General features: G+C 43.8%; 1 protein-coding gene across 1 annotated transcript in view; it reads right to left on the reverse strand.

Annotated features, from left to right (window-relative positions):
* Window positions 1-14,648, reverse strand: part of NCAPH2 (non-SMC condensin II complex subunit H2) — a 266,518-nt gene that overhangs the window by 199,743 nt on the left and 52,127 nt on the right. Inside the window, exons 3-4 of the mRNA XM_086918830.1 lie at window positions 8,516-8,617; window positions 7,350-7,405 (exon numbers count right to left, since the gene is read on the reverse strand). Coding sequence (XP_086774956.1) covers window positions 7,350-7,405; window positions 8,516-8,617 — 158 coding nt within the window. The remainder of the gene's footprint in view (window positions 1-7,349; window positions 7,406-8,515; window positions 8,618-14,648) is intronic.

Genomic DNA, 14,648 nt, shown 5'->3' on the forward strand with positions numbered 1-14,648 from the left:
TTCCTTACATTAAACCAGGATGCTGAAATGTTTCCAGTTGCTGTATCACTGTAGTGGCGCGACACCCCTATGATCCTGAGGACTGTAAGGAGAGGCCTTGATCAGAATGCATAGTAAGAACCTCCCCGTGCCTAAAAAAATGAATGTGTCCTCATGTAACGAAACTGGTACTCATAAATCGCTTTGATACCCAATGTCTCGGGTCTAGTTCGGGCTATAAAAAACTCTAAAAAATAAAACAAAACAAATAAATGTAGGAGAAAAGGAGCTGGTGTTGCAATGCATGTGGATGAGATTATTTTGTTTGTTCCTCATTGTGGATGGATGCTTGTTGTGTGTAAAATGCTGAATGATGGGGAAGGAGAATTGCGGCTTTTGAAGGAGCATTTTGGTGAATCATTCTTGGTGGTCGCAGGGTGGACTGCCTGCTGGGTGAATGCATTATCAGATGGGCTGGAGGTAGATTCAGTGGTGCATTGTGGACGCCCCCTGCTTTCTAGATGCTGGCATGACAGGATTTTCATTGTCACTCATAAGAGTTGTGAAGACAAATGATTTCTGGCCAAGCTACAATTTAAAGATCAGACCTACGATACTAAGGGCAATAATGTATGCGCAGTCCAAGAGCAATAGATGTTTTTCTTGTTCGTCGTCAGCTTGGGGGTTCCTTACAGGACTTTTTAAGGGCTTTAGGGGTTCGTTTATACTTTTGTTGGCAGTTAGCTATCCTGCAAGGTCAATGGAAGCCCTTACATCTGCTTTCCTGGCGGAAGACCAGCCCCCTATATTTAGAGAGCCTTATCTGACGACAATGTGTATACCACCAGTGCATTCGCCTTTGCAGCAGAAGCATTGAAGAAAGGGCAGAATGCTAAGCAGATACCATATTTTTATGCCCACCCTATGGTAATTGTTTTTCTACACCAGCTCCCAAATTACAATATTCTTTGTGTAAAACAAAAACACAACAGCACAAAAGATTATGCTAAAACACGTACATCTCTATGTAGATAAAGGGATTTTTGGTCATGCTTTCACGCTGACTGGTCTGTTCAAGTGCCATTGCTATTTTGCTTCGTCCACCAAACCATTCAGCATTTGGAAAAGGTGATGCTACGTGCACATATTTTTGGAGATTTTTATATCCCGATTCCCATTTCTCAGTACTAAGATATAGTGGAAAACTGAAGGGAAGAGGTGCCTGGCTGCCTTTTTAGTACATGAAGAATATTGTGGCTTCAAATAACAACTAAGGACAACCCGTGGTGGTGTCTTTTACCCACTTTACATATTAAAATTGAACATTCCCCCTGGAAGGATACTTGAGTAGGATTATTTTTGTGACCACCAAGTGTTCAAACTGTTCAGTATTAACGTGTGAGATTCCCGTATTGGTAACAAATCTACTACCAAAAGGTCTGGTTGGTACTAGCAGGAGGAGATAAAGAGTGAAGTCTCCTGTCATTGAATCCACATTCTTACATAACTATGTTAGGATCCTTGGACACATTTTTATAAGACAGCCTGAAGAAGGTGGTTTGGACCAGTTACTTCCACCGAAACGGGTTGCCTTTGGTCATTTTGTATTCATTTGTCATGTTTTTCTTGTGATGCTTTTATATGAAATGTTCACATATATATGATATGTTTTGTGAATTTAATGTTGATTGATTTTAATGTTGAACTGTGAAACAGTCATCCTCTTGATGCGTTTAACAAGTAATTCTTAATATTTTGTGCCATTTTTTTGTTGTTTATATGTTAGTTTAATATATCTTGCTAGATATAAAATAGAGCCTTTTTATGCATTCACTTGGTGAATAAAACATTTATATGCTACTCTTTGGCATTTTCAACAGTTCATATATGAGTGAGGTGTGAATGAGGTTTGAGTACCGTTGTATGCTATTGAGGTGTACCAAAGGGAATTTTCTTTGACTTGGTATCAGTATTGTGTCCTGTCCCTTCGGTGTGGATGACCAATCTCCCACTTTTTGGTATATACAAGCCTAATACTGCAAGCTGGGGAGCTAATGGAGGAAACAGGTTCATAGAAGGGAATAACTCTGATGAAAGGTTGACAATAAAGCCTCCCTCCTGAGCTCCCTCTGGGAAACCGTTGCCCTGAGTAATAGGGATAATTCCTCACCGAAACCAGTGGCAAGTATTAGGTTTGTTCCAGCAGAGCCGCTCTAGAGCCAAAGAACCAGGTCAGCAGAGCTGCTGTAGAGCCAGAAAACCAGATCAAGAGAGGTGCTCTAGAGCCTGAGAACTAGGTCAGCAGAGCTGCTCTAGAGCCTGAGAACCAGTCCAGCAGAGCTGCTGTAGGGCCAGAGAACCAGGTCAGCCGAGCCGTTGTAGATCCTGAGACCGAGGTCAGCAGCACTCTAAAACCCGAATACAGCCGTCATGAACTGGTGACAGTTCATCTTTGAAAAGTGTCTGCCCTCCGGGGGACCACGGCTGATGCTTTTGAAAGCCTCATTTGATCCATCTGAGCTAGAATCAATGTTTGCAACTGATACAGAAGATCTGAATCATGCGGCAAGTGTGGAAAATATGTAAATACTCCGAAAACGCAGACTCCACAAAATTGCGTTATTCCAGTGGTCCTGCCTATGAGCAAGGACTTGTTTAACCTGTCACTACGTGGCTAAAAGGAGCAAAATATTTTTCAAGTGTCTTTTTTTCCACTTTCAGTTACTTGCATATAAAAAAATACAGAAACTTTAAACGGAAAATAAATGCAAGTCAAGTTAATCCGACGGAAATACATTATTTTACATTATAAGATTTCCCATATATGTTTTTTAACGACATAGTGGACTGCATGTAAGGAAGTCAGCCTGGAAACATGCTAATTTGGGCTTACAGGCCATCTCTATTTACGAGTAGATTTAAAAGTACTTGCTGAGCCATTTGAGTGCCCCCCTGGAAATGTAGCCATGGCGTCTCAAGGAGGTGCACCCCATAGTTTGAAGACCTCTGCTGTAGAGCCTCAAAGATTATGGAAGTTTCCTTGTGTAGCCTAGCAGTAACCTGTGGCAGCAATGGTCCAAAATACTACTCGAGGAATAAAAGTGGATCTAAAGTCAGAGGCGAAGGAATGACGCCTGCCCCACCTGCCCAGCACTTTTGCCGTTTCAGTCCCCAAATACATATTTTTTTTTTTAAATCAAATATTACTTCGTTCTGCCTTCTTAAAATGTACAGCTTAGTTCTCAAGTGGACCACTTCCCTTTTTTCAATCTGCTTACCAACATCTCCTGACACATTCTCCGCTCACTCGCTGTGTGGCTGCACAAAGCAGATGCATCTTTGTCTTTCACTGACTTGTCCCACTGCAGGAACAACACTTATCAAATGGCTGATGAGGCACCTGGAAAGTACCTTCACAGAAAAGGTATAAACCCTCAATGATGTTGAACTAAACAAAACATTTTTCTAACTTTGGCAAGGGCGTCTGAAGTTCTGGGCTTCTTTATAAAGAGTGGAAATCTACTGGCTATAACACTGGATTGCATCCTGAGCATGTCAAAAAGTCTACTGTCTTAAACTGACATTGTACCTGAAATGGGGGACACCACTACTACTACCCCTCTGCATCACTCCCAGAGTAACGAGGCCAGCATATGCGTGGGCCACGTAGGCGAGTCATGACACAACCATGGGAGGCCCTGAATCACCAAGTCCAATATTGCTGTCCTCGCCACCAGGGAAACACCCTCTCCCCCTCTTCTTCTCCCACAGCTGACTAAACGGGCCCTCACCTCCCCCCTACAGGGGACAATGGCCCAACGACACCTGCTACCTACAGTGATATACAGCTCAAGGAAAGTTTGTTTTATCAGTTCTCTGTACTATGTGACCTTCCTCAGTACCCCGCCCCACACATCCCCCTTAAATTATACTGCTTACAAAATCTTGATCCAACATACGCACATGCTATATATACCCGTTTCAATAAAAAATTATGATAAAAAAAATGATATTTAAAATTTATTCTATAGTGATAGTAAACCCATTTCTGGTTGCCTTACCTTTAAGAGTTAACAAAGGCTTTCCCAGTGGTTGACGGTTTAATTGTTTTGTTTTAACCAAATTAATTTGATGGAAAGGAAATGCAAAAGGAACCTTCAGACATACAGAGTAAGATGCTACATATATTCAGATATATCCTATTTTGATGTTTATTAATGATTAGCAAATTAACTATCTCAAACGGCCAACTTGGGTGCCTCAAATTTTGTATGTATTGGTGAAGATGTATTATGACAAGTCTGAGCAATGGAAAAGGTAAAGGCCAATGTTTGCTCCCTTGCCCACCTGCCACTGTGTGGCCAACTCGGAGCTTCATAATTGTGCCCAAGTGACGCAGTGTACAGTCTCACCAGTATGAAAGTAAAGAAAAGGACACACAAATGGCACCATTGCTCACAGCTCATGGTAAAATGAATGCAAGTATAGGCAACTCAATGTATGGTGGCCAGGGAAGAACAAAATATAACTGAACCGCAGGGAAAGCTGGAGCAAGGTGCTTCCCATGTGAAAAAGGCAAATGGGAAGCACAGTTTGGGGAGCAACAAATAAGGGGGTAGGAAGTTAGGAGAAGCAGGAATGCTATGAAAGCATAGGTGCGAGTTGGTAATACTAGTGAGACTAAGACAGCAACAGAATGGGTTGGAAAGAATGGAATGATGGGTAGGAAATAGGGAGGAGCAGCCATTAAGTTGGGAAAGAAGGGAGCAATCGAAAGACCAGACACGCGTATGAACTAGGATAATCAATTCTTAAGAATCGTTTCTGGGGTTAGAACTGGGAAAAGAACCATTTGCAATACAGGGAAGAACAGGTAAGTTGTGGCAAAACAAGAGAATGTGTAAAAGCAAGGAAATATTACTAAGGAAGTGTAGAAACACAAGGGAGCATGCCGAAAAGCAGTAACAGCAGGGAACAAGGAGAGAAAGGAGCAACATTAACAGGATGAGAGTGTGTTGTGTGTATGGGTGGGGGTTGGTGGGGAGTAATCATTTTGTTTATTGAGTAACTTGTTTCCAGGGCCTCTGTAATTATGTGGATGGGGAGGGCCAAATTATGTGGCACGGTTGAGTAAATTATGCAGCAAGAAAAGGCAAATTATGGAGCGTAATGCGGCACATAATCTTACACCTTTTAACACTATCTGGACATTGGTTATACGTCATTAGTGCCAGTTTAACACCCAAATATAGCAATAAGCACCAGAAAGGTCACCAGTCAACCTTTGCAAAGGTTCAGCCAGTGCGAAACAACACGTGCCACTGTTTTTTTGTAGCTAGAGGACAAAAAATATTGGTTGTTATTGTGCGGGCCATGATCACCTGGTGTAGGAGTTTATGTTATAGGGTGCTGCATTCCATGTACAAGTTGTATGATGAATTAGACCTAGCTTTTATTTTGTGCCTGCAACGATGTTCAAAAGACAAGACAATTAGTAAAAAATAAATTAGAAAAAAATAAAATGCTTTTAGAAAATAGTTTACTTCTATTCTGTAGAGGTTATGTAATTTGGAAATTGGCACATTTTTTCAACTATTTTTATTGATGGTGCTAAAGTCGAGATATTTTGGTCATTTATATGAGGGAATATTAATTGTCTTTTTAATACGCAAACTGCTTTAGCATTTCTAATATTCTTGTAGGCAGTCCTGATGAATTGCAACTGTATTCAGCAGGTAGCTACTAACTGGAAGGACAATTGATGCCTAGTAGAATTTGTTTTAATCATATACTTGACAGCATTCAGATTTACATGCGAGACTCTTTACACAAGTGCTTTTCATCACTGAATAGCTTTCCAATAAACATTCATATGCTTCTCAAATTCCCATATCAACATAGGGTTTTTGTAAGCCTTCAGGACATGTTACTGTCGATCCTTATTGATTATGGATCGAGATTATATATTGTTACAATGTATTAGAAACAATTATGAATTCATTCTTATTACCATGTCATTTGCTTCTGCATTGTGTCTTTATTATTAGGCACTTGTGAAGAGTTTCATTCTTTCTTCAGCTTGGTACTATTTTTATTGCTTTGAAACTTTTAATAACAATCCATTTCAAACTTTTAAAAACTTTAAAAATGTTTCGATTGGAAAATTAAGAAGTCATTAAATAGTAACAATTAGTAATTTCTATTTGTAGAAAGAACATTCATGACCGTCAGGAGCCAGCAATTTATCAGTGATTGCTGCCCATGTACTACAAAGAACACAGCAATGGATGTCAATCAATGGCCTTGGTGATCAGATGACAACACCCTTTGCTGCAAGAGGGAGGAGCAGCAGAGCAGAGCTCCATTCAAACCTATCAGGACCACTGCAACATGCTATACTACAATATGCCAGATTTACACTTTAATAGCATGACTGACAAGGTTATCACACATCCCCGTTTGCAATCTTGCTACAAAAATGTAAACATCATTCTGAAAACAATTCCTCATCACTTTAAATAGATACACAAAGGCGACTTTGCACAGGCCCCTTCACCCCAGCTCAACCAGAAGAAAAACAAGTTAAACTCTCAGTACACTTTTGAACACGAGTCCAACCTGAAGTTGTCAATTTAATTCAAACATCTGGCTGTGCTAATCCAAAAGAGTTTTCCTTGATAGTCACAAAAGGCTCTAGGATCATTCAGGGTAATACTAATGTAAGTGGCCTTCAGATGAGTGTACTGCAAATAAGAGGAGTGGTAGAGTGCAAGTGTTGTACCAAATGTTACACTTCTGTACTGCATAGGTCATGCTATCCAATGCATATACACCAAATAGGTGATGCATGGAGAAAACCTTAAATGTGATTGTTTAGATAACAGATGAGATGCTATACTGGGGATGGGAGTTTAAGCAGGTGGCAATATGGGTGGCGAGTGGTGGAGGGATGAGTGTAATTGTCAAAATTATGTGATGCAAGTGCTTTCAAGTTAAACATATTTTACCTGTTGGTGCAAATTAGTCATAGGCTGAGCAATGGGCGTAGTAGATATACACATTGACTAACAATGATCATTTTTTAGATGCCTAGACAGACTCCTTGGCCTATAAGTGATAAATTATCGACTACAATGGCAAAGACAATAGAAATGCAATTACGGTGATGGTATACACATCGCAAAGCAGAGTCTGAAGTACTAGTGGATCACATTATCTCAATGTATTTCAGACTTATGACGAGATGATAAAAAGGATGTAAAAGGCATTTAAGACAATGATGCAGCAGGTGCTCAGAGTTTATATGAATAACAAAACTAGAGACTGGCCTGCATTAACCCCAAGAGTTGGCAGAGGACAACATAGCTTACTTTTTGTTGGAGATGAAGTCAAGGGCTTGGTAGACGAGTGAGTACAGATACTCCACCTGTGAAAGATGAAAAACTTATCACTGGGGTATATAACTCAACACAAGCAATACAGTCTCTTGATTGTTGGTACAGCCCAAGGTCTTTAATACCCAGAAAAATGATGCAATGGATCACTATTTCTAAGAAAACTAATGGCCTTGGGTGAAACTCTCAAAAACCCTCAAAGTGCTTCCAGTGTGTACAAACACATCTGTACATGAAGTGTTGAGACTCGTACATTAGGGCAGTAGGGAGCATTAAATGACACGTTCAAGCAGGGGCTAAGGGAAGGATAACCCAAATGCAGATAAAGAGGAACTGTTCGCTGTTGTAGAATACAGAGGGGAGAATTTTGAGAAGAATGGTTTGCTCTCCTGTACATGGATTTAGAGGCATAGGATTTAGTCTGTGTCAACACAAATACCTCATACAGAAGAGTGATACTTTGTGGAAACTGAGGAAAGGGCTATCTGCTACCCCGCCAATAACTGGTACAGAATAGAATAATATATATATATTACCCCCAGACCTGTCTTTCTGGGCACACAGTTCAGATTAAGGCATTCCTTAAAGCCCCCTACCTGTAACAACCAGGGTAGGTTAAGTATTAAAGGCTCTTTGCTTCCCCCAACTCTCCTCCAAAACACCCTACACATAGGAGAATGACTAGGTGCTCCTCTTAATCTGGATACCGAAGTGTTTCTTATTCTATGCCCTTTAACAATAAGTGAAGATGGACGGAAAACTTCAATACTCGCCCTAATCTAGGGCACAGGAGATGGTAATAGTGTCCTTCATTCCTAAATACACACACCTATGAATGCTATTCGTGATTAAGAGAGCAAAACAAGGGAATGGAATTAGGCCCTTCTCATCAAATCACAGTTATAGAAGAGGAGACTTGTTATGTGCTCTCCCTAATCCTGGATTTGGAGATGACATTGTGCTCCCCCAAGTTTTAGTTATAAAGGAGGTAACAAGTTTGTGATGAAGATGTTCAGGCTTTCCCAATACAAGGTGGCAGAGAAATGTAAATGGGTCAATCTGATACCCTACTTTTTGTGAACTGGTGAACTGAAGATGCCCCTTTTCATTAGTACACAAGATTGTTCTTCACTTCTCCTTACCTTTTTGCTGTAGATACAGGCTGATCCCTGAATCAACAAAGCAGCTTCGGCAAAGTTCATGGTGGTTTTGCCTCCATCAAAAGAAATGCAGATCTGGTCCAACTGTAAAATATCCGAAGCCAAAGTAAGTTTAATGCCTGCAGCAAAATTTCCCTTATGTAAACAATGGTAATAGCTCGCACACATCTATTATTTATATTTAAATTAGATGCACGTTTTTGCTTGTGATGTCTACACGCCACTATATCTAAATCTTCAACCACTTTTAGCAGCCATGTTGGAATATCTTTGACCTGTCGTATTGACAATGTTGCTAGGACTTCTGAAGTAAAGGCCAGGCAGGTAGTTAAAGCAGTAGCATATGCACAGGATTTCTAGTAAATTAAACCCACGAAGGACCTAAAAACAGTAAAATAGCTGCAAAGGCTAATCTCACCTCAACAAAGCAATGCGGAAAACAGCAGAATTTCAAAGTTACTGAATACATGTTATCAGGATGAACTACATTAAATCACTCCAGTTTGCAAATGAGGCATTACCAAGACAATGGATCAATTTCTACGAGAAAGATTTATTATGAAATCAAACTCAAGACAAACATAAAATACTTGATCAATTCTAAAACGCCAGCAGATCTCATTGCATTACAGTCATTTGTCAGTCTGTGAGATCACTAAGATGTACCAACCATATAAGACAGAATTTCCTCAAAGTACTTCCAGTACCATTAGAAATGCAGGTGACTGGCTGACATGAGTTTCTTCGTCTTCTGTAATGGTACCGACAAGCAAATAAACTATGCTAAATACTGCTTAATTTAATACAAATAATTTATTGTTCACCCATGTATTTCTGAAACAAGTAACATTCTTCCAAGAGAAAGCGGAAAAAACTTGAACGGTCTGTGTATACATGACATTCTTTTTTCTATGAAATTTGACTTTTGAGGGAGGGTGTGGGGGGGGGGGGTGTATAGGAGTAGGGGGCTTGACTCCAGCTAAAAGTGGCTGAAAGGTATGTGGCCCCTGCTTGATGATTGTGCAAGTGGACGGGTATCCACAGTGGTCATGGCTGGAAGAACTTGACGAGACTGGAAAATTCGAGGTACCCCATGTGGGAGGCTGGCAGTGTACCAAAATGAGGTACACTGTCTAGAAAGTCCAGACGACCCTTATTGGCTTACAGGGTTTAAATTAATAATCTCATATGCTCTCTCTTTTGCAGTAGTGGGCGAGCAGAGTAGGTTTATCAGGGGGTAGTGTTAAGCATTTGTTGTACACACAGAGTCAATAAATGAGACATACACTCGAATAAACTTGAGACCAAATTAAAAGATAACAGGTATTTTTATATCATTTTAGACACCAAGATCTTCATAATCGGGTAAGTATTATAGACGTTGTGGGAGAGCAGCCTTAGACCTAACACAGAGGAGTGAAAGACATTTCTTGCACAACATTGACCAACAATGGACACATGACTCAAGAAGCGATCCAGACCAATTTTAGAAAAATATACGTTATACTTTATTTTAAGACCAAGGTCTTCTCAATAGATAAGTACGTTTTTAAATAAAAAATACTTTCGGGGAAGGGGGGGGGGGGGGGGGGGGGGAGCCTAGCCTGCAACCATGATGACCGCCTAGACCCTCTCGCTTTCCTCCCGTATTGCCACCTATCCTGCAAGCTATCCTGTTTTTATGCAGATTTATCAGATTCGGGAGGTGACTCCGATTCCAATGCTGTGCTCCCCGGCACGCTCCCGGTGGTGGAAGCGAATCGGTGTCCTTGCTTCCTCCTTCGCGTTCAATGGCGGTGACCGGGTCTTTCTTCCTCGGAGACGGCCGGCCCTGACTACACCACCGGCGGCCATTGCAAATAGGTCGGAGCCGGCCGGCGGAGGGTAGCTGCTTCACTGTGCTTCCCGCTGCAGCGATTCCGTCTGCTCTCACCTCTTCACGCTTGGAGGACAACGCGGCTGTGAGCGATACATTGTATCCTCTCCCCGGCTCATAGGCGGCTTTACCAGCTTTCCCGTCTCCCAGCGCTGTGGTAGGTGCCATTTTGTATCGAACACTCGGCCCTTGAAACCGACGACCCCGGGCTGCTGCTGAGAGTATGGGCGATCACCGACACTACACTGGAATCGCGTGGGGTGTCGGAATGGAGTGTGCTGCCCCTGTGCCCCCGACCTGGCTGTACTATGCGGAGCGGCGACGCGATGATCGGCTGTTCACGGGGGATGTCGGCGGCCAGTCTCGAGAACTGCTCTATGTCTGTGTGCCCGAAGTGCAGGGAGCTGCTGCATCCCTTTTTCCTGAGGAACCACTGCGGATTGGCGATGTTCTGGGCGCTCTAGGTGCATTGCGAGCTGCCCTGCGCGATGATGCCCAAGATCTGGGGGGCCGACTGGACGCCATTTCCTCTGCTGTGCCCTCGACCGGCCAAGTTTGCTTTCGAGTGCGGGGCACTGTGCCACACCCGGTAACCGACTGCTGTGGATTGCCTACCCAGATGTACACTGAGGCATTGAAGGTACAGGATCCTGATTCCGCCGCGGTACTGACTGTATTGGTTGGGAAGAGGTCTGGTGTTCGTGGACCTATGCGGTGGCTGGGGAATCGTCTCCGGACACCATGTCTGGCAGCTCCTTTGTGGTCTACTAGCAGGACTTACTATTCTATCCTGGAACTGATGCTGCTGCTTTGGCCGCTCGATCTTGGAGGATTGTTTTTAAGCGTTGTTTCCTTTTGTACTGTCGTAGCACGCAGGGCTTTGAGTTGGACAGACTTTGATAGACAGCGTCCTATTGTGCTGTGGTCATCCCGTCTGCTTACCCCATCCATGATGGCTACTGTACAGCTGGATCTTGTTGACACACCAGACCGTAAGGGGCAAGGTTGAAGATGTTTTCTCCTTTTTTGGTTGCTGATGCACGCACTGCTGGGACTATGATGGACAAATGGGGGAGTTGAATGTTGGTTCTATATCGGTTTGGGGGTCCGGGGACGGGCGGGCGTGACTGCAAATGTTGATTGTTCTGAGTATGTACGTTTGGCCCTCCTCCGGTTTTACATGATTCCTTTTCTCTTCTTCCCTTTTTTTCTGCTTCTGTATTTCGGGTACTCTTTTTTGGGCGACAGACACACTGCTAGGGGGGGTAGGCCATAGCCTCGGCATGCGTGTAGGGTGGGGGGTAGGGGGGGGGGGTTATTTTGTCAGTTTTCGTTTCTATGGGCCTTATTTTTCTCTCTGTACTTACCCTCTTTTCTTTTCTTCTTTCTTCTTGGGTCAGTGGGGTGGATCGGTGTTAGGTGGGTAGCGACCGGCATGTTACATACTTTGTGATTGTTTATCCTTTTGTGTTATCCCTATGCCGTCATTTTGATTATGTTTTTCTGCTCGTTGGATTTCATCTGGTAGACGTTGCCCACTCATGTCTTCGGTGGATTGTATGTACCTTGATCCTTCTTGCTCCTATACTTTCCTATATATTTTAATAACAAAAAATTAAAAAAATTAACCTTAAATTCTCCTGTCTCTCGGTAGTACGTAGAAATCCAGTGTATCTCAGGTTGATTGTTTTCTTGTACTGCAGTGCTACTGAGTTGAAGTATAGCTTGCTACAGTGCCTATAAATATGTCGAGGCCGGCCGGATGGTTGTAGGCCCGTATTTGTCTTTTGATACTGTGCAATAAAGGTTTTCAAAAAATTTTTAAAAAAATAAATACGTTCTGTTTCGAAAGTCGACACTTAGAACAACTTATGAACAGTTCAGTTTTATCCTATGGGGAAAACAATATTGTGGTTAAACAGGTAAGCATCACAGTTCTAGTTACAGTCTTCGGGACCATAGTCCAGCAAGTGGCATGGGTCAGAGGAGTACCGAAACTGTACCACCAGTGGCACAGGGGTGGCCGGGTGCAGAGGTAAAAATCGGAGTTCGGCCCAATGAGTTTCAATTGAGACGGGGGTGGCCGAAGCCACACTGCTTGCACGGAAGTAGATCGGTTGCAGGGGTCAAGGTTTGGGGGTTAGGACCAGCACCAGGGGGATAGCGGACCACAAAGCAGCCCCGAAGATACATCACCAGTGGCACAGGGGCGGCGGGTGCAATTTCAGCATCGGGCGCCCAAGGCTTTTCAAAGGAGATTCTTCTTCTTTTGACAAATAGGCTGCAGGAGTTGCACCGGAGGTGGCAGAAGAGAGACAGACAGCAGAGGTAAGCAGAGGTGTAGGTGGTCGTAGGGGCACCGTTGGTTCAGCTCACCAAGGTCCAGGGGCTTCAGGTGCTGGGGTGCCTTTCAACATCGTCTTCTTACTGGAGCCGATTGCGGTCAGGGCCAGCTGCTGGATTCACACTGCCGGCACAGTCGTGGAGACCAGGAGAAGTCAGCCAATGCTTGACTAGAGGCCAGGATAGCAGGGGAGACTTCACTGGACATGTGAGCCACTCAGACTCGGGCCGCAGGTGCCCGCTGCACAAGTCGCAATTCCAGCAGGATCTGGAGCCCTTGGGGTAGATTTCACCTAGACCGGTCCGCTGTCCACAGGAGATTGGAGTTTTTTTATGAAGGCAGCAGTTCTCCCAGGTTTTCAGAGGTCCCTGGCTGCAGGTTTGCCGAAGCTGGAGACAGGCCGGTAGGGCTGGGGCCAAGGCAGTCTTTGTCTTTTGTCTTCTCTGCAGGAATGTCTTCTTTCGTTGCAGATCTAGTTTCTAGGTCTGGGGAATCCCATAAATACTAAATTTAGGGTCGTTTTAGAGGAGTAGCAGGTGGGGCCAATGGGCACCTTACCTAGGGTGACTACACCCTCATATATGCCACCCTCCTGTGGGAGGGGGCACAGACAAAGCCCCGATTGGAGGGGTCTCCCCAAACCCCCCCCCCCCGATCTTCAAGATGGCATGGACTGAAAGATGCGCTTCACCTCGCCTCCCACACCATGGAGGAGGAGTTGGCAGAGGTGAGCACACCACCTATTCTTCTATGTTTTCCCGCTAGTTTTCCCATCCCACTGAGGGTGTAAATCGGGGGCTGCCATCTGCTGTTAGCAGTAGAGCCTAGGGGGTCACATTACAAAGGTGGTAGGCCTTTGAAGCTTCCCGTTTGAGCATTGGCCTACCCTGTGTGAGGAGGTGGCAAACCTTTGCCCAGGATGTGCATGGTTTCTGGTCTCAGAGAGCAGAGGCTCTCCACCCAGGGGTCCAGAAACATGTTTCTGTGTGAAAGGGCTGCCTAAAGCCAGTCAGTTTCCTCACCAGGGTCTGTAGGTTTTCAGGGGGCACCTCTACAAGAATTGTTTGGTACTAAAGAATCCTCGTTTCAGTGAAACTATAATTGTGCTGTGGAACTCGGGATATTGAGTTTCCAAATTATGTACTCCTCATGCCTTCCGTGGCACTCAGTATTTAAGAATTGACTTAAGTATACTAGCGGCATATCTACTCAGGCAGATATGCCCTCACCTGAAGTATAGTGCACCATGCCTTAGGGCTGTAAGGCCTGCTAGAGGGGTAGCTTACCTTTTCCTACAGGCAATGCTGGCTGGCATGGCACCCAGGCAGGGTGCCATGTTGACTTCGCCAGTTTTCACCTCAGAAGGGCATGCAAGGGCAGTGGCATGATCCTAGATTCTTCAAAGGTGATGAGTCTCTCAGTTTGAACCTCTTGGATAGTAGCCAGATTAGGACGTCTGCTACATCTTTGGAGTCCACTTGGCCTACTACTTCTGATCGGCCACATGATGTGGTTTGACCAGGTCGATGGACACGAACCTGTTCTCCTTTTTACCAGCAAGGGGCGGCAGTAATACTGTTCTTGATCCGGGGATGGCTAGAACAGGTACTGGTTGTCTGTAAGAAGGTTCAAATTCCTTATTGTCCGCAATCTTTTCTCTGACTAGATCCCCAATCGTTGGAATCCAGACAGGCCTTCCTGGGACGGATGGTTTTTCTTCAGTGGTTGTTGGCTTCAGGAGTACGGTACTTTGTCTTGATCTTATTTCATTTAAGTCCTGAAAAACAGCCAAACGATCTATGATATCAAAGGGTTTTTGTTCTACCACTGAAGTCCGGGACAATCATTCTAGTACCAAAAAGTATTTAATATAGAGCGATACCCCTTAGAGAACT

The sequence above is a fragment of the Lissotriton vulgaris genome, chromosome 1_1 (assembly GCF_964263255.1).
Source record: "Lissotriton vulgaris chromosome 1_1, aLisVul1.2, whole genome shotgun sequence".
Classification (NCBI taxonomy): Eukaryota; Metazoa; Chordata; class Amphibia; order Caudata; family Salamandridae; genus Lissotriton; species Lissotriton vulgaris.